The sequence below is a fragment of the Macrobrachium nipponense genome, chromosome 45 (genome assembly GCF_015104395.2).
Source record: "Macrobrachium nipponense isolate FS-2020 chromosome 45, ASM1510439v2, whole genome shotgun sequence".
NCBI lineage: Eukaryota > Metazoa > Arthropoda > Malacostraca > Decapoda > Palaemonidae > Macrobrachium > Macrobrachium nipponense.
In genome coordinates, this window is record NC_061105.1 from 6,483,534 (window position 1) to 6,507,948 (window position 24,415).

At 38.5% G+C, this 24,415-nt stretch overlaps 1 protein-coding gene across 5 annotated transcripts in view; it reads right to left on the bottom strand.

Moving 5' to 3' along the window:
• Positions 1-2,832: 2,832 nt before the first annotated feature.
• LOC135214321 (uncharacterized) overlaps positions 2,833-24,415 on the bottom strand; it is a 49,334-nt gene continuing 27,751 nt past the window's right edge. The window contains exons 3-14 of one of the 5 annotated variants that reach the window (XM_064248508.1): positions 17,387-17,594; positions 16,681-17,211; positions 15,646-15,931; positions 15,060-15,179; positions 14,250-14,451; positions 13,796-13,981; positions 13,069-13,166; positions 11,729-11,845; positions 11,170-11,448; positions 9,467-10,239; positions 8,382-8,520; positions 2,833-4,017 (exon numbers count right to left, since the gene is read on the bottom strand). In XM_064248508.1, the coding sequence (XP_064104578.1) occupies positions 4,012-4,017; positions 8,382-8,520; positions 9,467-10,239; positions 11,170-11,448; positions 11,729-11,845; positions 13,069-13,166; positions 13,796-13,981; positions 14,250-14,451; positions 15,060-15,179; positions 15,646-15,931; positions 16,681-17,211; positions 17,387-17,594 (2,945 nt within the window). In that variant the 3' untranslated portion in view covers positions 2,833-4,011. Of the gene's footprint in view, positions 4,018-6,902; positions 7,407-8,381; positions 8,521-9,466; positions 10,240-11,169; positions 11,449-11,728; positions 11,846-13,068; positions 13,167-13,795; positions 13,982-14,249; positions 14,452-15,059; positions 15,180-15,645; positions 15,932-16,680; positions 17,212-17,386; positions 17,595-24,415 lie in introns of those variants that run through there. The other 4 variants (XM_064248507.1, XM_064248506.1, XM_064248510.1 and 1 more) reach the window with 4 other exon arrangements.

The following is a 24,415-nucleotide window of genomic DNA, read 5'->3' on the forward strand; positions in this document are numbered from 1 at the left end:
CGTCGAGAGAGAACTTCTATCACCAGAAATACACATCTCACTCCTCAATGGAATGGCCAAGAATCGAACCCGCGACCACCGAGGTGCAACGCTACCATACTAACCACGCCACTGAGGTGCTGGATTCCAATAAAGTTACCTGGGCATAAGCTTCCACTTATCTCTCAAATGCAGTGTATAATATCTCCCTTTCACCTCAAGATAGAAGAATACCTGAATTTAATTCCTTTATTCTTTGTTGTTTTCGTCTATTGGTTTGTTCTTATTTTGCAGTCTCTGTTGCTGTGTTATTCTCTCATGGAGGATAAACGAGAGCAACACAGATGTGATGGTCTGGACAGCCTTATGGTCGTTTCATGTTTCCATCAGTATCATTTTGTTAAATGTGCAGATTTCGCTGCTCCTCCTCAAAAGACAACTAGTAAGGAAAAGAAGTATTGAGCTTCGTTGAATTTATCCCACCGATAGTCAGCAGATTTTGTGGGTTCCTGTTCCATTATCTAAGATTCTGAGTTTTTTTCTCACAAGCCGAGGATTAACTGTCCCCTAAGAAATTTTGTCATCCTTTGTCTGATAGTCTCTTGGGGGTTTAATATCCATCTACAGCAGTCTTTTGATTATATAGAGGAAATTTGGCCCACACCAATAGTCCTCTGCTTTTCTTGAGTTTGGTGGAGGAGAACGACCACCAAGAACTTGCATCCTTTTCATCATCTCGGGTAGTGGTTCCTGTTGTTATTAATGACTCGGTGGGTGTGACCAATCACTTGAGGTTGTTCTAAATACTGACTTTCCTCCAAATGAGCCTGCCTCTGTAGTAGTTCATCATGTTCCTCTTCCTTACACTCTGGCAGGTGAATGAGGAGGAAGAGTAGAATTCTCACTGGAGGTCTAGATGGTCGTCTTGATCCAGGGAGCATAGCCAAGACAGATCTTTCTGACATCAACAGCATCATTACTTACATTGTTTGGTAGACCCAAATGGGTTTAGTCTTTGATAACATAACCCACTCTGGGGTTAAAAAGTAATTGTTTTTAAACTTTTTTTGCACAGCAGCCTTTTCAATTCATATTTCATCACATTTCGTTAATTTCACCCTAAAAATAGCTCAGCTCATTAGTTGATTAAACTACTTAATAAATAGTAAATGAAGAAAGTGAAATACTGCAGTATTTTTTTTCATTTATTCACCTCGTACTAACCAGAATATAAACTGTACAATAACCTTGAAATCAGGTACATTATTTTTATAATATACAACAGTATCAGTAATTAATAAGTTGATGTTGCAACATTGTGTATTTGCAATCAAAGCCACAAGAAAAATATATATCTACAGTAAAGAAGTGATGATAATTATGAATATACACAATGGTATCATCAGCCATAATAAGTAAAGGTTACCTATGGACACTTCCAGCTAGGAGACATCTGTTCTAAACTGTCATCCATCTAATTTTCTTTCCTGAAACAAACAGATTACCTTTCTATTTAATAAACATTGAGAAAAAAAAAAAAAAAAATGAGAAAAAAAAAAAAAAAAAAAAAAATTTTCAATTTTATCTAATAATTTTTGCAGGAAGTTAGAAAGTAATACAATTGGCTGTCACCTGAAAGAAGATTGTACTAGGTATTCCTTTCTAAAGGATTAATATACAATAAACAAGAAATACCAATGCAAGGCACTGGGGCTACAAATTTTGAAAAAACAGTGCTCCATTTTCCAATGCCTAAATATTTTGATAACTTAAAATCAACTGACAACTATGAAAAACATCGAGACTTATAAAGACAGCTAAACATTATATTTCCTTTGATATATACACAGCTCTTTATGCTGCTCCAACAAAAAATGTACCTATATGCCACTACAAAAAAAAAAAAAAAAAAATCAATCAATCAATGTACCAACAATGTTCAGAGCACTTAATAGTTGAAAAATGTTACTTTTCAGTTTAAACATTTCCATATTAATCCACATTGCTTTAATCCCAAGCAAATGACTCCATCAGCACCAACTTGGTAGATGTAAATGACAGACCTGACTAACACTTGAATATCAAGTGAACAATTTTTACAGTGTTCTTACAATTTAATGCACTCATATATAGGCACATCGCTCTCCAGTAGCACCAACTAGCTACATCTGGTTGTCAGTCTTTATACTGAACATATTGACACATCTTTTCCAAGACCAAACTTTTAAATATAAATTTTCAGTCAAGGTAACCTGTAAGTTTGATGGGAAAGAAAGAAAAAAAAAAATTCAACATTTTATAATACCACATACTTTTCCATAATAACCTATTTACAGCACCAGAAATTAAACCCTCAAAGCACCTAGCCTAATTCAAATTAACAAAACTGAAAAAAAAAAAAAAAAAAGTTGAAATAACTACATGATAAATACTACAAAAGCTTACATGATAAATACTACAAAAGCTCTCTCAAATTAGCTGAATAAAAGTTTTTGTCTTAATTATGACTAAAGCTATACAGAAAATTCCTTTTACACAGAAAAATTAATAAATTTATGTATCAACATATACAGAACTTTCCTAGTGAGACATTGCACTAATTTCATTCAAGAATCTAACCAACATGCACCACACGATAACTTGCCGAATATTAACAAATGAATGGAAAGGAGGGGTTTAAATTCTGTGGGGGGACATTCTACAATAAATCTGCTTCCTATTTACTTTTATGTAATAGCTAAGGTGAACTTCAAATAACTCACTTTGCCAATGTCATTTCTCTTGAGAAAAAATAAGCCCCAAACTGTTCAGTCACTATTTTTTTGTACCGAGCTCTTATTAGAAAATCTTGTAAAGCTACCATGTGATGCATAAGAGAAAGATCCTTATCAGACACATACTTACCCCTCTTTTATGAAAAGAGCAAATCCACTTTCATTTGAAACCTTCAAAATTTCTGCAGTCCACTGTGTTTTGTGTGTGGGGCTTTGGAAATATCTATTACAAAGGACAGGCTTCCTTTTTTTATAGAAAATAAAAAAGCTAAATGAATGCCCATTCATAAGAATAAGTACTCAGTTCTGAAATAACCATTTTGAGGTATGGGCAATTTAATTGCCCTCAAGGTAAGGCATTAAAAACCAAGATACACAATAAGAGATAGAAGTGTTAAAACATGTATATATAACAAGTAACTGACTATGAAGAGCAGCATAAAATATGCACACACTCAGCAACCATATAACATAACACAAAAGTATTGGATTATGTATATTACACATACACACAGGCCAATCAAAATGGTCAAGAGGCAAGCAGGTAACATCCTCAAGAGATATCGGTGGTTTCATTTCTCTCTTGAACTAAACAGAGCAGTAATAATAGAATTCAGTGCCGAAGAGTAAAATATGCAAAGTATATTGGAAATTCCATCATGGCAAAAAATTGGAAATTCTTTCATGGCAAGAAACAAGTCTAACAAATCTAGGAAATTCCCTTAAGCAATTAAAGGATACAGCAATGTAAGAACAAAGTTAAATAGTTCTCAAGTGCACACACTTGAAACAACAACCAAACACTTTCAATAATGTCAAAAGGCAGTAATGTGAAATCCTTAAATCACCCAATGTACTGCAGGTATGGCTGCATAATCCAAAACTGCACCTATTTGGACCTTATGTTTTTAGTTATTTTGAAGATATAGGGACTCTGTGATTAAGATAATAAATTATCAAACATTCTACTCAACAAGGGCAAATCTTAACATATGATCTTCAAACTTAGAATTTCTTTTATGAACAGTGGTTTCCAAAGAGTTCAGTATGTACTGTTATATTAGATATATTTCATGCACAATTTGTAATTAACAGATTAATTTTATGTAGACTTCTTACCAGAGTTAGCAAGCAACATATTTATTAAAATAAAAATCCAACCATTGCAAACCAGAATTTAAAGCCACCATTCCATTATGTCACCATACTATCAGGTTTCAGCTTGGTATCCAGCTGCATTTTTCTGGTGCTCAAGAAGTCAACTCTGGAAAAAAAAAAAAAAAAAAAATGCCCATAAAAATCCAAAGTCTATAATAAATCACGTCAACAACAAATACATCATAAAAATCCAAAGGATATAAAAATCAAGTCAACAACAAACTACCTACAGTTAAAATTTCAGGGTTAATTGCTATTTCTGTACTGAAGTAGTCCTGTACTATTAATTGACAGGTAGCATGTGACAGCTCTGATTGTCCCAATTTTAATGTCATCTACACAAACATGGGTTTCAAAATTTGTAAAACTAAAAATACTGAATATAGACAGCAATATACAATATTAAACAATAGTCATTGTGCAGTATGTCATCACTAATGGCATACATAGCCATAAAACTTAAATCAAATTAGGCCACCTGTGGTAAATCTGAGCCATCCTTACAAATGGTAAAGATTCATTGAACTAAATTTCTTTGAGGGGGTTGTGCCTAGCACTTGTTATTTGCTGTCAACTGAAATGTGGTTAGAGTACACAGTACTGCGGGGACACAAGCACCAAGGCACTTTCAGCAATTCAGAGCTTCAGACAATGAAATGAGTTGGAGAGGTTGGAGATATGATAGAGAGATCCAGAAAATAAATGACATGGCATACAAGGATCTAGAGAGAGAAAAAAAAAAACCATCAGTTGCATCAAGAAGTAAAAGTTAGAGCAAAATGGAAGAAGGGAAGTGGGACATGTCATAAGTAAGACTAAATAGTGGGTGTAACTAGGACCAGAGAGATGATAGAAACTCCATTTGGTAATCCCTACCTTGTACTCGCCCCCTACAGGAATTAACTGTTTCATGAAAGAAAGAAAGAAAAAACTTGAACCTGATATATTCCTTCCCATGAACACCTCAGTACACACACACATTAGCTTTCAACAGCCAAGATAACAGCTGTTTTTAGAAACAGATGCTTAAATAAAATCAAGTAAGGGTCAAGTGTAAAAGTAAAGGCTCTGAGAAACTGGTTTCATTAACAAGTCACAAATCCCACACTCGGACATTATACTAAACAAACATGGTCTCTTACAATAACAAAACCTGACAGATATAACAGCCATGCAACAAAATACATATATTTATTTGGGTAAATTCAAATATAATGAATTTTGAACAAAAAAATTTACCATACTATTCCAGCATGCAAACCAAAAGCTGCGAGAGAATGGTAAGTAATCACATGCAACTTTACAAAAGACGCAAACTACAGGGAGCTACTATAAGCAAAGCATCTAAAAGAAAAATCACTATGTATATATGATGCTGCAAAATACTACAAGCCTTGAGAAAAGTAAATAGTGTATAAAACCTGCATTGCTTCAACAGGCACAGAATTCTAAATCATGTAAATATGATTTACCATGCTATTATTTTTTCCAGAACTATCATCTGACATTTGTGATTATTTTACAAGTGTAGATTATCCTGAATTCATGAAAGAGGATGTTAATTTATTGTATTTTATTTTTCTGTAACAGTTAAAATAGCCTATCATCTAATACTAGACTTACAATACTCTACAAGCAAGTGTCTCTTTCCGATATGGTATAAACCAGTGCACATTGCTTATCATTATTTACCCCATTATGGGGTATTACTTCTTGTTACCTGCTCAACACCCCTGAATCAATATCCCTTTCAGACCTAACTATTTTAATTTATTTCTTATTATCAATTACCTTTCATCTCTTCCCAACTTCTCTTGAATTTGCAAATTTCACTCCTCATTAAGGACAAATTATTTGGGCAAGCCATATAGGGATACTAAAAATAGGAATCAGTGGTCAGGTTAGGCTAATAGATAATAGTACAGTGACCTTATTGTCAACAGAAATTTAAGGATGCTTACACCTGTAAGTTTTCCTAGAAACAAATGAAAGTATCATCTATGCTGAACATGAAATACAACAAATATAAAAAACAACTTCTCGTGCATTCTATCTACAGCTCTAATCATCAAGTTACAGAGGAACTACATCACTTTACCAAACCTGCCATAACAGACTGCAGTACCATCTTCTAAGTAGCTAAAACCCACTCACTTCTAAATAAAAGCAAGACCAGTTTCAGGTGATGGTTCTGTAGTCAGACTTGGGACATAATCTGCAATATATCTTTCACAGCATGCTGTAAATGGTACTCAAGTTCATGTAAGGCCTCTTTTGGGTCTCTGTTTACCTTTTACTTATCAAAGGTTCCTTTTATCTCATTTCGTTACCTGTCCAAACCATTTAACTTCCTGCTCTAATTTTCAAATGTCACTTGAAAGTAAACACTTTGGTGACCACAATAATGTTCTTGAAAAGGAACTTCTGATTTTATTCAACTTTCTTGACACTAGTAATTTCCAAAAGGTTAAAACATTAATGACAGGCCATTCACTTAATAAGCTAACATCTGACTGAAATAGAATCAGCTGCTGTTATCCTGACCGTTCAGTTCATTCTTTTCTATAATTTTCATTTCAATATGCAACATATTTAAATTTTCCATGATCAAAATTCTGTTTTTCTTTATATGGATATCAAAAGCATAAGTTAAGGATAGTAAACCACAATGCCCTCTACATTAAACATCTGAATTCTTCACACTTTTTGGATATGCCTGTCACTGCAAACCCTGAGATCCAAATGCAAGGTATATGATGATATTCTGACAGCCATAACAGGATTCACACCTGCATCCAGAGTATCAGAATGAGGTTACATTGCCAACCTGACCTGGTCAGCAACATGACCTTCTGATACTCTGAATCCTGCTACAGACATAAGAATTTCTTTATATTCTTGCAACTGGATAAAAAATTGTGAAGAATTCAAGAAGTTAAAAGGACATTGTGGCTATTCCAATTACTTAAGGATCTATTAAAAAATAGCCAGTTGATTGTATATACGTATTATATTAAGAATTCCTTTTCACTTGAATCATAAATCCCTTTGATCTGTCATATTTTGCCCCCATCTGGAGATTTCCATACTTCTGTGGGACTTGATGGAAGGCCACTCACCACAGGTTTCAGTGGCGTGAGAGCCAAATACAAAAAAACCAACGGTCACATATGAAAACTAGGAGCTCTTTACATTTCAAGCATCACTGAATTGTGTCTGAAAACCATACATAAGATCCCAATAACTTAAATGAAACGAAAGTGGACATTGGTGTGAGTAAGTTAAGCAAGTTGAAGTATTTATATAGGATCGAGAATACACTACACTAGAAACATAAAAACTGCTACCAAGAAAGCTTTCACCACAAGCAAAGTTGCATAAATTTGCAGCATTATCCAGCATAGATGTTGAGATGGAGCAAAGACTAGAGGGCTCTTGAGCACAAGCAGTCCCATCATGCAGAGCCCACAGGGCTTTGTCATAGCTAGGCATCAGCTGAGAAGTAAAATGGAAGACAAAAATCACTGTAAATTAAAGCTTGCAATAAAAACACACTTTCTTTTCCAACAAACCTCAAAGATAGAAAGTAAATCTTGAAATCTTACTTTGAAAAAAATGAATTTTGAAATCTTATTTAAAAATAAGTCTATGAGGACATCATTAGCAAGACCTTAAAAATGTAATTTTATAATTTATCATACTTGCTAGCGTATTACAAGCATTTTTTTTTATTTCTAAATATTTCAAAAACTGCTCTGTATTGCGGATGTTGAACTGAGCGCCATAAGCTAGGCTAGGCCTAGCCCATGGTGAGCGTACTGAGTAGACAAAAATTGCTATAGTAAAACACTGAAAAACAAGCTTAATTATTAGAGTAAATTATGTTCCTGGAATAAAGTGTGAAATCATATATAAATTTACACTCACCTTTAAAGGAAGCTAAATGAAATTTACCATAAATAAACAACGTTTATGTGTTACCGTGACAGGCAACCAGGGCTGCGTTATGATTTTGTTTACACCCACTCATTGCAAATAGTGTGGGAGCTTTTCAAGTTACACAAGATTCACTGGGGGAAGCATAAGAATCCCAAACAGACAAGTAAGGTGAACATGTCTCAAATTCTTAACTGCTCCAAGGAGGAAATTACGATATATATATATATATATATTTTATATATATTATAAAACTACTTACATAAGCATAAGAAAGCAAAACCAAGCCAGTTATCATTCAATCACTCAAGATATTGTCTTTCAGGGCAAATGAGCAGATGCATGCAGAGAGAAATACTTTTAACTAATACCTTCAAAGCTTGAATGTCACCATCACATAAAAATTTAAAATTATGGGGAATACCAAATTCTAAATGTTTCATTTTACAATACTGAGTTAATAACCCCAATTTCAACAGTACGTACTACGTACTCTAAGTGTACAAATTAAAAAAACTCTGATCAAAGTCAAACCTTATCATTGAGAGACTGAGATTTCACATTTGAAGGGACGAGGGCTTTTGGACGTGCAAAACTGAAAGGATCTCCAAAGATCTGTTCTAATTCACTATCAGTGCTTGAACCATCAGGAGACGGTTGCCAGGAGGTACCACTGCGGAGTGAGAAGACAACTCAAGAATAACCCTTAACCATGAAAACAGCATACAATATGAACCAAGAGTACCTTCTTTTTCTTCAGTCTCCAAAGATTCATGATTAATGAATTTCTAAATTATTCAGAATATGATTCAATTAAGAAGTTTGCAAAAACTTCTTGCTTTGAAACTTTTGTTGCAGAACCTGAGGCTATCTGTACTATTTTTCTTTCATTCAATTTTAGACTTGACTTTTTTATTACAAAGTTTTTTTATTACAAAGTTTAAACCCAAGTTCTATTAAAGAAGTCAAATATTCTGTGTGATGGACCTATTATTTTCTATTACCAAAAAAGAGGCAGAACATTTTCATCATTTCAAGGGACACTAAATTGTGAAGCTTGAAAGAAAATGTTAGGCTACTGTTAAATAAGATGGCTACCAAAATCAATATTTTAAAATGAATTTTGAAGGCACTTGACGAACTGTCCTGCTCCACACAACCAACAGAAGGACAGTTACAAAGGAAATAGATTACCTCTAACATCATGACTAGAAAATTCTGAGATTCATAGCTGGAATGCAAGGGAGAGATCAGAATACAGATGAGAAAGTTGCTAAGAGATATGGGGTCCTGTGGTTATAAAATATACTTTACAAGTCAAAAGCTGACAGTTTGAGGGCATGGGATACAGGAGAAGAGCTAATCATGAAGACCAATAGGAAATCCCAGAAAACCAAAATGGACCTGGACCAGACAAGATCAGGGTAGAATGTGTGCAAAGCAAAATAGAGAACTTGCTTAGCATCTGACTTCATTTAAAAAAAAATGTATGCATGATGTTAATCTACAATGTGTCCTCAACTGAAAAATTCATACTGACATTTTCTGCTGAATATAATGAGTTGCCATATGTATTTATTGCAGTTACAGTAATACCAACCCATTAGAATTTTACTCACCCACTCAAATTATTCCTATTAACTAATGCGGCTGGCTGCTGTCTATTCTCGCAGTCTCCATCAACTGATGACACTTGTTCCACCTTCCTTGTGAGGTGAAGAGGAGCAGATGTTAATAAGGAAATACCACTGCTGAAGTGTTCACCAACTTTAGCCTGGTTGACATTATTTGCACAAGAGGGCTTATGAAGTGACACTGAAAATCCATCACCCTTTGGCAATTTCGATAAGGTCCTTTGACCTGCCTGATTATCAGAGACAGTAAACACAACAAATGAACTGGGCGTCTTTCCTTCTGCTGAATTTCGCCTTACACTACTCCCATCGGGGCCCAGCAGACTGGAAGAGGAGCTCACGGTGATCTTTTGTCCATTAGTATATATCCCTTCGGATACTTGCTGAAAGCAACCGCTAGTATTTCGGATCTGTTTAGGTTGCATAGTAAAGGGTTTTCCTGAGGGGTTGGCAGGTAGCACAGTCATAACTGTTGATGCATCTTGCTCTTTCGAACCAGATGTCTTCGTGATGACCTTGATGACCTGCGTGCCCTGTGAAATAGAGTCACCGACAGGAACAACACGAGAGTGACTGAAGCTTTTGGCCGCAACAGCACCCCCTTTTACAATGATAACGGGACTTTTGGTTTGCACCTGATTCATATAACTCTGACTAGATGGCCGCTGAACAGCATTCTGGGGTTGTGGTGCAGTAATGGTCGGGCATCTCTTGACTAGAGGCATTTTATATGATCCTGAGGAGTCTCTTTTAAGATCCTGAAAAATTTTTAATATTTTAATATTTCCATAAGGCCTCAACGAAATGGACTTCTATATTATCAGCTGCATCATTATCATTATTTTTGCTATGCTACCATTTTAGAGGTGATAAATATTGTAATAAATCTTTAAATTTTAATCTTTTAAATCGAATGTTAAGTGTCAAGGAAAATTGCTTATAGCTGTAAGATATCTAGAAAATATTCAGGTTAAGGCTAAAGTACAGGGACTCTGTTACCATCAGAAAACCAGACCCCCGCATGAGGGGTTGAGATTTGACCGTATACAAAATAACCAAGCTAACTATTAGTTTACTTATAAAGTAATGTACTTGATTTGCAGGCATGAGAGCCTGTTTAAAAGAACAGTCAAAGAAATTGACGGTGCACAAATTTAGCCAACAAGCAATGAGCAACTGGTATTGAAAATAAGTAATAAATAGCCCCCTTAGACATTACATAAAATTCTGTGACCTTATAACAAAGATAAGATTGCAAGATATGAGACCCATGCAACAATATATTCTTTGTAATTTAGATCCTATTTTCCTATTGCAAGGATTTACCAAAAAATAAGACAAATAAAAAATGCACAAGTTCCATCTCTATGGGAAAAAGTTCAGTGAAATTATTAGAACCAACTGTAATTCAACCGTCAGTAACTTACATACTTAACAATACATACAAGTCCACTGTTCTTTATGCAATGTCAAGGCATAAGGGTATGTTTCCTCTTACCTACATAACGGCAACTAGTAAAAACTTTTGTAAACTGTAGTTTTTTACAAGCAAAATGCTTCAACAGTTGCTGAAAATAACTAAACACAATACATATACCCAACAAAAGGCTGAAAATTACTGATACTACCATACATAAAAATTATATTAGATTACTGCATTACTTCTCAAGACAGCATCATACTCTTACCATTGATCCTTTCACAGGCTTAGGGTGAAGACAGGCAACACTGTTGTTTGATTTTTGCATATTCACAATCTTGCCATTCAAACTTTTTACAGCATTCTCCTTGGGATTTGGAACAAACTGAGAGTTTAAATGTCTTTCCCCTTCAGCCCCATAATCTTCTGGGTTTTGGAAAGTAAGAGCGATGGGTATCTTTGCACGCTTGGCCAAACGACACTGCAAAATTGACGATGACCATGCCGATGAAATGGGTCGGAAGTCACTGTTTGGAAGCACCACATTCTGGGAAAAAATCATTCACATCAAGACTCTGAAAACATTTACCTAAGGGAGGCATGCATGTTGATACATAATTATGTCAATTACGTATTAACAAACTGCTTATTAAACAATGTAAAAACCTATACCATTTTTAAGAACACAAATCGTGATTATAAATAAAATAATACTGTACAAATGATTTTAAGAATAATTGCAAATAACTAGTTAGCATTAAAACAACACTACTGTTAAGAAAAATGAATTAGTTCCTACATCATTAATTACATCATCAATTGCATACCTCATCAAAAGAGAAAACTCTCTTTGCCCTTTCACAACCTGATTCAAAACCATCGCTAGACTGAGATCGACAAGACTGCTGCTCCTTTAGAAGTTTTTCTCTCTCCACCTCTGCCACCTGTTGGGGACAAAATTAAAGCAATTAACCATATGAGCCTGTAAACATCAATTTTGTAAATAATCCTTATCATTCAAAAACTTCAACATTTTACTTTGAAGCCAAAATATCCTCATTACTTAAAACTGTTATGACAAAAATATACCTTTGCATTGAATTATACATTTACTTCCTTATGAACAAGGAAAACAACTGATAGAATATACAACTAGCTCTAAGGTCCTTCATTCACCCTAAAAGCAAGCATTGTGATTGATAAGCTGCAACAAACTCACTGAAACGTGCAGTCCATCCCAATTCTTGCTTTTACACTAACAAGGATACATTTTCAGTTTCAGAAGGTTGTTTGGAATGTGTGCCAGTTAAAGTTTCCTTAAACTACAACTCCTGTCATACATCCAGGTCCACATTTCGCAACAGTTTCACCATTTTCTTCACTCTGCTTCTCTCCATGAATCTGTACAATTCATGTTAAAATATAATCCACACCAAGTTTTACTTCATTTGGTCTTTTAACATTGCACTGTATAATTCTGCCTTCCTTTTCTTTTAACCTTTTGTACTTTTTACTCATATAGTTGTTATAATAAATCACATATTATGGTACTCTAAATTAGAAGGGAAACAGGTTGGTACAAGAGGAAAGGTTCTGTTTGTATACACTCAGACTAGCAAAGCAAAGCGAGAGTATTTTATAGAAAATCATTGTTAACAGCAATAATCATTAAATAACTTTATTAGAAATTTTTTTTACTTTTGGACATATATTCTGAATTCCTTGTACACTTATGTATCTTCTATGTGCTAAGACAAAGACTTAGCTACCTTCTGTTAATATTTCAGTATCAATCGTACTCTTAAGTACTGTCTCTATCCCACCCCACCCCCTGCCTTTTCCCATATGTCATGAAATGTGAGATCTGTTTACAATCTTCCTGTTAACACTCTAAACACCAACTTGATGTTAAGTCTCGACAAGTTGTCTTTTTCTTCAATGTATTATTTTTCAAGCCTTACAACATCTTAAGCTCAGTAGTCAGGGAAAAGCAATAGTCTCTGCTTTATATGTTTTAAGAATTTGAGTGTTATGTTGGTAAAAACTGGAATACTTCTAGCTAAGGACCAAATTATTGGTCCAAGTGAGAATAAGTGATTTTCCAGATTGGTGCTTTTTTACCTGAAATCTTCAAGTAAAAAGTGCGAAAAAATGACATATAGTTCACCTGGCATATGTCGTGTAAGGAAGGATTCCGGGTTAACTTTTTCGGGTTGGAGATGACATCTTCACTTCGTGTTCTCTGAAGTCTGGACCTTTTAGGTGCTGTGAAAAATTGAGATATTAATATTAAATGCCACATAAATCCTGTTTCTTTTCAAGATACAAAAACCCCATTAAAATACTCTTGGTTTAAACTTGAGTACAAAACTTACAAAAATAAATAAATTGACAAACAAACGACCTATTTCATATAAAATCCTTCAGAATAAATTAAGAGACAAGTTTTCTAAGACAATTTGTATTTTTCATAGCTACAAACCTGAGGTCTTAACAATAGGATAATTTTCTAGTGCCTAGCTGAATCCGGTTAAACAATCAGAGATTGAAAAGCAAGGAATCTGTGAGATCTGGCAACTCATGCGTATATCTGGTGAAAACTGGTCAAAGACCGCACAACCATGCTATCACATTTAGTCTTTTTCTTAACCGCCTGGGTAAGAGTCGCGGTTGCTTGCTCTCCGCCATCCCGGTTGTTTGTCCGTTTTCACTCTTTTGCTTGTCTGTGTGTGTGCTTGTGTTATCAGCAAAAATAATGCGTGGGGGAGGGGGGGTACAGTTCTTTGCCTAATTGAAGCTTTTTAACAAGGCTGACCCCTTGGTTTCTCAGCCAAGGTATAGGTCTACATTCTGTAATACTTACAAAAAAAAAGCTTATAAAATCCTGTATATACCTGGTAGAGTAGAAGTTGTGAAAGCTGTGGCTAATTTCCTGGGACGTCCTCTTTTCTGGACGGGAGGAGCAACATCAGAAGGTGTCACTTCATGATCACCATAATTGTTGATGTTTTCTTTGGATTCGCTATTCACCATGCGGCGAGAGGGTAGTAGTGAATTTCGTTGCATAATTCCAAAAGTATCTGTAAAGTAAAGCAGTTATACAATTCTAAACTAACAGTGAAATGATGATTACACAGTTCTCTTAAAAATACACATATTCAGTTACTAATTAGTATCAGCAATTTTCATTATTTCTTTCTTGGACACTCATAAAAGTCTGATTAAATGTTTATCTATATTAACTTACATTATATAATACATATAAGCTTTACTATGCATTTGTGATCCAATAAATTACAACAATACCCAGACGATGGTCATATAGGTCTGAATTTACAAACTACTTACCATCATCATTAACTATAGGATCCACCGCTGGACCAATATATTGGAAAGCTTTAGCCGCAGGTATTCTGCGCACTAGCCCAAGTGACGTCAGGACATTGGCAATGTCATACAGTCGTCTTCCTCTGGCCCGCAAGCGATCTCCACTCTCACCTGCTTCCCCAACAAGAAGCCGTATGGCATTATCCAGGGAGATTATGTGAGGCTGAAACAAAATCAAGTTGCAGAGAATAGTACATGATCGAGACAATATACATACTTTCAGAAATTTAAACTTACTCTTTATTAGTTTTATATTTGTCTTCTTTATGAGCTACAGGTTAGCTTGGACCCTGAATCATGTTTAAAGTTCCCATAACCACAGCAGGATTACTTAAGTAACTCAACCAGACTTCTAAGTCACAAGAATTCCATTAACCTGACTATCAGAACAAGAGATGCAACATTATTGAAGACTAAATCTCCTTTTATACAGAGTAATGCACCAAAGTAAGTTATGGTCATCATAAGGTTTTTTTTATATTAAATTTTTGTCATAAGGGGTTTTATAATGAAAAAAAAAATAAATAATAATGCCCGGGGCAAAGTTTAAGAAGTTGGACAGCTTTAAGAGTGGGAAAAGATCAAAGAGAAGGGATTAAAAGTAAAAGGCAGAAAGCAACCCAGTTAGGGCCTAAGAAAACGGAGACTGTAAAGAACCTTTAGTACAATCTACTGTATGCAACAGGGACACATTGTAATAGCATATACCCCCTCAAGACTTGAGCCATAACACTGAGGGAGGTACATGACTAAATTGTCACACTAACACACCTGTGGACTGACAAGTAATATCATGAGGAACTTCTGACACAGAATGCTGAGGGAGTTTTCTTTCCTTAATTCTGTTCTCTCAGCATCACCAGGTTTTGTCAGCTTAATTTGTTGAGGAACCTGAAATTAGTCAGAATAAAATATGACTACACTAAACTGGTTTATAGTTATATTCATACCTTTTACTAAGTTAGCAATATCCCCTAAAAATATATTACAATGGTTTCAACATTTTAATAATTAACTCCTACAGCTTTATGGGTTACTTCCTCTAAGTTGTAAAGATTCAGGTCTGTAGAAGTGTACACTGAATGAAGCTTAATGCTTACTGTGCATTATCTTAAGCAGTTATGTTGGATAAGTATATTCAACCATTCATTTTTGTACTATACTTTTAAGAAATTTTGTTGTTTGCTTTGTTCTTTCATTTTCTCTTCAATACATTTTAGAGAGAGTTTAAGTTACTGGTACTGTGAAAGACTTAAAAAGTAGTTTTTTACTACTTAGTACATTTATTTATGTCATTGTCAAAGATTTATCACTTTTGCCAAAGGAAAGCAATCAAAACCAAAGCAAGCATTCCTACCTTAAATTCATTACTGTCTTCATTTTTCAAAGCCTGGAGTTGAGCAGCAATGTCATACTTTTCGCCCAAAGCTTTGAGCCTACCAAGAGTCTCTTCCAGATGAAGTCTTCCAGTCCACTGGTACATATTTTTCTGAACACGAGTGGCCATGTTCAAGCTCTCCAACACATTGATGATGTCATAGACCCTACGTCGTTCTGTTCCTAGCAAAGAAGCCACCTCGTCAATGACTAGTCGTCTTGGAGTTTCAAGAAAGGACACTTCAAGGGGAAACTGCTCCAGAAACCTTCAAAAAGACAGTTATCGATCAGTACAAATTAATACTATTGCATGCTAAGAAATATTTTGCTCTCACACTGGCTCTAAGCTACATGAAAACTTCACTTCACATCACAAAAATAACTTTCAATTTACATATTTCCAAAGTTAATGTAGCTATTCCAACACATGTACACATCTCTATTGCACAATTACCAAAATACCAACTGGTTTAATGATTAAATTACAGTACTTTTCTTACAACTTCCAAATAATCACCAGAAAATTACCAATAACTGAAGACATTTTAAAAGAACAGTACTGCTGATTAAAAACCAGTTTAAGTTTTAGCACATGACATAAAGAAATTAAATGACCACTCTACAAAACATAACTAAAAATAAGAGGACAAGATGTGTACACTTGTCTACATGGAGGAAGGTGTAAAGAAAAAAATACAAAAATATACAACCATAAATGACCTGTGAACATAATTTTTAATAATAACTAACAATAAGCTTTCATGATTAGGCAGGAAGTTTCAGATATGAAGCAAGATGCAAGTAAATGGGGAGAAACGCCAAATAAAAAGGAAAAATTATTTGATTGAGAACCTGTAGTTGATACGAATCTCGGAAGAGAGTCAACAAGAGAAGAAGAATGGAGAGAATTAATTAATTTCACATCTAACCAAATAAAATGGGTCAGGCAAATAAAAGCTGGTAATAATGTTGTCTTTCTAAGTGAAAACAGGTCAACATCAAGCACAGAACTTACTTTTCACTTAGTAGTCCCAATGATTTATCCTTCCTCGACACTTCAGGCGGACGAGCAGTGACTGAATCATCTACTGAAGAAATTTGTCCTACTCCTTCAAGAACCAGATTCCCAGGGGAACTAGGTGGTGGATAATTGTCACTCGTGGGATGCTTCCGTAACACACCCTTCGCCTCTTTGGGAAAGTCATTTTCACTCTGTCCTAAGCATTCACTGTTATACCTACGACGCAAAAGACCAGAGTTGTGGGAAGAAACACTTTTTGATGAGGATACCTCCTGATTTTGATTTTCCTTTTCAAATAACACTTTCTTACTACTTGTGGACAAGGATTCCTCCATTGATGCAATGCGTGTTAACAGTTTCAAATTTGTCATTGGGGTCAGTGGACTCCTCTTTGACCCACCACTCTTTGGTAAGCCAGGTGACGCACCACTTTGCTTGGGTGTTCCTACCTCAATCCTAGGTGTTGGACTAGAAACAGACTTCCCTCCACTACTACGCCCAACATTTCTAGACCTGAAGTAATGACTGGAATGTGCATTTTAATACGTTAACTGAGAAAAATGTGTAAAATTCCTTTACATGATTTTTTTTATTTGTAATGCCTATACCATCGATGCTACCAGTAAGCGGGGGCTGCCTGTAGTACTTAATTTTTCAACCTTATAGCCAAACAGAAAATATCATTCTAATTACAACTTACCCATTTGAATTTATGATACTGTTCAAATTTCTCGCTTTTGTTTTAGGGGTACATAAAGTAGGAGCATTAAACAAGGCTTGCAACGGTGAGTTACTAAATTTCTCTGGCGATATGTTGATTGTATTCGTGAGTTCCGCAAAAGCTGCCCTTTCACCTCTGGGTGGAGTACGCTGTACATCTTTGGTTGGTGTCAGTGGTACACACAATTCTGTAACGTTAAATTGAACGATTATTTATTTAATATATATTTAAATTCATTACAATACTATGGAATTTTTCTTATTTACAGTAGTTGGACAAAGACACCCAAAACAGGCCATCTTTAGGATAGAAATTTAGAGGCAAGTAATTTTAAAAAGGTATCTAGAAGAGAACAAAGGAAAAGCAGGGTGGCTGTATGTCACTAGGAAACGTCAGTGTTGCTTAGTGTACCACATAGGACAAACTACATATGAAATGTAATCCTATACTTGCCCAAACGCCAACACTCTAAAACCTACACCCACCACGCCACTCCAAGCATCAAATTGGAAGTTGTACAAACTAACATATGTCTAAGTATATCAAAGCAATTTTTCTTTACAGTAACTAGCATTGATCAATTCCACTCTCCACTGAATATAAAGGAAATGCTCACTACTCAAGATCAGCAGAAATTTTAAGTCCTTATGCCGACGCAACTATGCACAAATACCATCAAGGCTGAACGACCAATGGATGCACATTAAGATTTTAAAAAATCATTAAATATTAAGAATACTTTAATATGCTTAAAAATGTTTACCATACGGTATCAATATGAGGGCTTGTAAGGTGTAATTTGTATACTGAATTTCATAAGAGTTCTGAGGTCAAAAGTTTGCGTTGCACTCTACATTAAGAAATGTATATCCCTCTAATATTGTGACCAAACTATTAGTAAGTTTTATACATGACCACTACAATCAGTCATAAAATTCACAATTGAATTTACTCAGTCACTGTACCTAATCTATTTTCAAAATATCATGTATGTATTACTTTGAACTAGTCAGTATCAGCTATTCATGAACTAGAAGGAAAAAAATCAAGGGAAAAATCATCACAGTAGTAGTATTCAACCGAATACAATCACACTTCCAGGGTACTGCACAGAAGAGATAGTACAGTTCATCTGGTATTCCATACAGAAAAACATTATATAAATATTTCTCATGTGACATACAGCAATGATGATTCTTTGCAACATTCCTTCCATCCTCCAGATGCAGTGCTTTCTGTCCTTTACATTTAGCTGTTCCCTCTGGTTTTTATACCAGTAGCTATCCAATTCCTTCACCATTTACAAGGAAATTATTTGGGACATTGCTATGAGCCATGACTTATGACACAATGGTAATAGCTAAAACAATTAAAAAAATGATATTGTTAAGATACAATAAAGTTTGTTCATACTTACCTGGCAGATATATATATAGCTGTATTCTCTGAAGTCCGACAGAATTTCTAAAACTTTCGACACACGTAGTGGGAGTTAGGGTGGTTAGTACCCATTCCCGCCGCTGGGAGGCGGGTATCAGGAACCATTCCCATTTTCTATCAGATTTCTATCTCCACTGTCTCCTGAGGGGAGGTGGGTGGGTACTAAAAATATATATATCTGCCAGATAAGTATGAACAAACTTTATTGTATCTTAACAATATCATTTTGTTCATGAAACTTACCTGTCAGATATATATATAGCTGAATCCCACCTTTGGCGGTGGGAGAGACAGAAAAAGGATTTTAGAAAACATATAAATGTATATGATTGACATCTTGGTTCCTTACCTGTTAGCATAGCTGACTTCGTGATTACTGTCACCCAAGCCTGCTTCTGCTTCACTAGAGTTACCAACAAGGTAGTGACCTATGTAGTTGGTGCGCTCTAGATGATCTGTCAACGGGGACGGGACCACAATGTGACTAGACCATGACCATACTTCTGAGGGCAACGAGGCAAAAACCACCACCTAAGTTAGCCTAACAACAAACTCCCATATACCAAAGGCTAAAGGAAGGGACGACTGTACTCGGCAGCCGACCTTACAACCATAAACATACAAATATTAAAAACTCACCTACCCTTTTCTATGGGAAAGGATGAGTGCTACCTCCTGCCCCCAAAATAGTGTCTGTGGCGACGTACGGTCCGAGAGAGTAACAGCTTTCATAGGTCGTTCTCACCTCCCGTAGGTAGTGCGAGGCGAACACTGAGTTACTCCTCCAAAAAGTAGCACTTAAAATGTCTTTAAGAGCCATGTTTTTCTGAAAGGCTATTGAGGTCGAAATAGCCCTTACTTCGTGCGCGTTAACTTTTAGTATCTTCAAGTCGCTGTCTTTGCAAGAAGCGTGCGCCTCTTTAATGGTGTTTCTTAAAAAGAATGCCAGTGCATTCTTGGACATGGGCATGTTTGGTCTCTTGACCGAACACCATAAGTTCTCCGCAGAACCTCGGCAATCCTTCGTTCTACTGATATAATCTCTAAGAGCCCTAACAGGACACAGGACTCTTTCTGGCTCTTGACCAATAATCTCTGCCATACCCTTGATCTCGAATGTTCTAGGCCACGGATTGGAAGGGTTTTCGTTTTTGGCCAGAAACGACATACTCAAAGAGCAGACTGCATTATGCCCTTTTTTGAAACCGACGTGTTTGCTGATAGCCTGTATTTCGCTAACTCTCTTCGCCGTCGCCAGAGCAGTTAGGAATACAGTTTTCTTCGTCAAATCTCGTAGAGACGAAGAGGAAAGAGGTTCAAAACGATTTGACATGACAATTTGTCTAAAATTGCATTTTTCCTAACTATACAAACCTGAGGTCCTTTTACAATAGGAAGATACTAGCGGCAGCTGGATAGGTCGTAAGCTTTCGAACAAGGGGTTCGGTAGTTAACTGCTTGTCCGACAGGCGCGCGCGCGCGACTGGGAGGTAAACAAATCACTTTTGCTTTGGCCCAAGCAAAAACTGCAGAGTGAGGGTGGCATGAGGTGGGGCTATGTGTAAAAGGACTCAGGTTTGTATAGTTAGGAAAAATGCAATTTTATTGACAAATTGTCATTTGTTCCGACACGGCATACAAACCTTCGGTCCTTTTACAATAGGAAGACTCACTTCTTGGTGGGTGGAATCTGAGTCTTTGTGAACAGACTGGTGTTCGCCCTACCTGGAAGCTTCCCTGGTCGTAAGAGCGAGGGAGGGATCCAGCCTCCTGTCCGATTGATCGGGGTGTGCACCGCAGGATCAATGGTCAGACCTCTGGACCGAGTACTAAGAGAGGGGCATGCGCATCTCTTAGTACCAGCAATGCAAGAACTTGTTCCTGTACAGGAGCAAATATAAAGTCATGGGTTTGACTCTTGTAGGCATCCACTTCCCCCCCTTGCAGAAGGAAGTGGTGGATATTCTGATCCTATCCCCTAGTGAAAGGATAGGATGGGGCTCTGTCATATAGCTCACCTGCATCTCGTCCTCATCCAGCGTAGTGACGACCATGGCCCTCTGCCCACAGGTAGAGGGGAAGGAAAAGATGGGAAGAGAGCCAGTCACTCACTCACTCACACATCCATCCACACAGTCACACCAGGACTCGATGCTGTTCAGCCTGCGAGGGTCTGGGTTATCTACACAACTTGTTGAGCAGCCACCACGGGTCCCAAGGAAAAGGTATCCAAGGACCTGTGGGCAATATCCCGAAGGTAGAAGGAACGTAAAGGTCGTCTGGTTAGACCAGACCCCTGCCTTCAGGACCTGCGCCACGGAGAAGTTCTTGCGAAACGCCAACGAGGGGCCAATACTTCTGACTTCGTGAGCTCTCGGACGGGACGTACGGATGTCGTCACTACCATCAGCCTCATACGCCTCCTGATGACCTCACGCAGCCAGAATGAAAGAGTGTTCTTGGATACTTCTTTCTTGGTGACCCCGGTGCTAACGAAGAGGCGTCGACACTCAGGCCTGAGGTGACGAGTTCTCTTCAGATAGCGCCGTAGCGCCCTCACAGGACAAAGCAGCATCTCATCCGCATCATTATCGGTGAAGTCCAATAGGGAGGGAATCGTGAATGACTCGAACCTGTCATCAGGGACTGACGGTTTCTGAGTCTTCGCAACGAAGTTCGGGACGAAATCGAGCGTCACGGATCCCCATCCCCTGGAGTGTCGTACATCATAGGAAAGACCATGAAGTTCCCCTACTCTCTTCGCCGATGCCAGGGCCAGCAAGAAGAGGGTCTTGAGGGTCAGATCCCTGTCTGACGACTCTCGAGTGGCTCGAACGGTGTTCGAGTCAGACTCCTAAGGACGAGAGTCACATCAGCAGGTGCGAGCATCACAGGAACGCAGTCGAGACGGCAGGAGCAGGAACAGGAACAGCAGCGGTGGTCACGGCAGGTACGGCAGGCTGTGTGGACGGTACAGATGGTCTAACCAGCGGCAACAGACATCATCGGCACCGGTGGGAGGTCCAGGGGCGAGCTCTTCGGGCACATGAAGTCCGGTCGTGGCAACACGGAACAAACCCAGGTGGCGGCATCACACTCCCCCGAGTTACGGCGACTGGCCCCTGCAAGCCGATGTTTGTGGGTGTCACAGAGACCGCGTGCTGGGTGTACACCAGGTGAGGAGGTGACGCGTAGCCAGGTGTTGTCAGGGTCGTGTGTGTTGTGACCGTAGCGTGCGTAACCGCCACGGAGCCAGCGAGATGATAGAGCAGCCCCTGGACACTCGGCACGCCCTGCAGTCCCAACGACGCCCACACCTGTCCGAGGTCATCCTTCACGGCAACCGCACCTGAGGAGGCAAAAGTCGGGTGATTAGGAGGATCCTCTACCCGCTCGCGCGAAGACGAGCGGATAGAGGACCCAGAGTACAACTCTACGTCGGGGTATCTAGCGCCCTCCTCCACACTCGACACATCTGGGAGCGGAGAAGGACCTATACACCGACGCCCCCGAAGGGAGGCGCGAGACGTGGAAGTTGAGCGGGTGGCAGGAAAGAAGACGAAGTGTCCGTCACCAAAGGAGTCGCGGGAGAGCTTTCCGACGACTCCTTTGCAGGCCTTCGCTTCTTCCTGCCCTCATACAATGTCCACTGCGCCTCCGACCAGTTCATACAAACAATCACAGGGCTCGGCCCGGGTGCATTCGCGCCCCCGGCACCGAGCACACAAAACATGAGGGTCTATCTCGGGGAAAGATTGAATTTCCACATTTGCGCCCTTCGGTACCCGGGCAAAGTCTCCTTGGGGTAGCGAGGCGCGGAGATTCCATCATTAATGAATTCAGCGTAATTAATATGAAAAGAGAGAATACTGTACTTACAATCTTTCATACACAATTACAAACAAACAAGAAAGCAAACGACGAGCAGCGGGCAGAGAGCGAACACACACGTCCATCCACTGTGAGGCCGAAAGCAAAAGTGATTTGTTTACCTCCCAGTCGCGCGCGCGCGCCTGTCGGACAAGCAGTTAACTACCGAACCCCTTGTTCGAAAGCTTACGACCTATCCAGCTGCCGCTAGTATCTTCCTATTGTAAAAGGACCGAAGGTTTGTATGCCGTGTCGGAACAAATTAAATATTTGAGGACCACATCCAGGTTCCACAAAGGTAGCTTCGGTAGTGGTACCTTGGTCGTCTCGAAAGATCTCAATAGATCATGGAGATCCTTATTGTTAGCGAGGTCAAGACCTCTATGGCGAAAAACTACAGATAGAACGCTTCTGTAGCCTTTAATAGTTGACACTGCCAACTTTAGATCTTGTTTCAGATAAAGCAAGAAGTCGGCGATCTGGCTCACAGAGGTAGTGGTAGAGGAAACTCCTTTTCTCTTACACCAACTTCTAAAGGCTGCCCACTTCGATTGGTAAACCGCGATTGATGATGGTCTCCTCGCGGTGGCGATAGCTTTAGCCACTGATTTCGAAAAACCTCTCGCTCTGGCCAACTTTTGGATAGTCTGAACGCAGTCAGACTCAGAGCGGAGAGGTTTTTGTGGTACCCTCTCGAAGTGGGGCTGTTTGAGTAGATCTCTCCTTAACGGAAGAGATCTCGGATAATCCACTAGGTAGAACATCACCTCTGTGAACCAGATCGCTGCGGGCCAAAAGGGGGCGATTAAAGTCAACCTCGTCCCCTCCGATGCTGCAAATTTTCTCATCACCTCCCCCAGGATCTTGAAGGGGGGAAAAGCGTAGAGATCCAGGCCCGTCCAATCCCATAGAAGGGCGTCTACTGCTACTGCTCCCGGATCGAGAACCGGGGATGACGCGTCGGAGAACAACACTAGGTCGGGGTTCTGAAGCTTGAGGGATATGCCCTCTGACAGCTTCCACGGATCGAGCCACCATCTTAGATGGTTCTTCACCTCTTCCGAGATGTTTAACTTCATGTCGAAGTTGTCCTTTTCTGTCCAGCTGTCCCGACAGAAAGAACTGAAGAGGTCGGAGGTGTAGCCTCCCCAGGGAAACAAACTTCTCCAGCGAGGAAATGGTCCCCAGCAGACTCATCCATTCCCTCACCGAGCATGAATCCTTCCCTAGAAAGGCCGACACTTTTTCTATGCCTTATTGCTGACGTTCCTGGGACGGAAAAGCCCGAAAAGCCACTGAATCCATCTGAATCCCCAGATACACGATGGACTGTGTTGGGGTCAGTATGTGACTTTTCGAAGTTCACCAGAAGTCCCAGGGACGCAGCTAAAGACAGAGTCGTCTGCAAGTCCTTCAGGCACCGGGTCTGCGAGGAGGCTCGTATGAGCCAGTCGTCCAGATAGAGCGAGATTCTGATGTTGGAAAGATGGAGCCACCTCGCCACGTTCTTCATTAAGATGGTGAAGATAAAAGGGGCCGTACTCAGTCCGAAACAAAGAGCCCTGAATTGAAAGACCTTCCCTTTCAATACGAACCGAAGGTACTTCATCAATTGGGGATGTATCGGGACGTGAAAGTAGGCGTCCTGGAGGTCGAGTGATACCATCCAATCTCCAGGTCTTAAGGCCCCCAGAACTG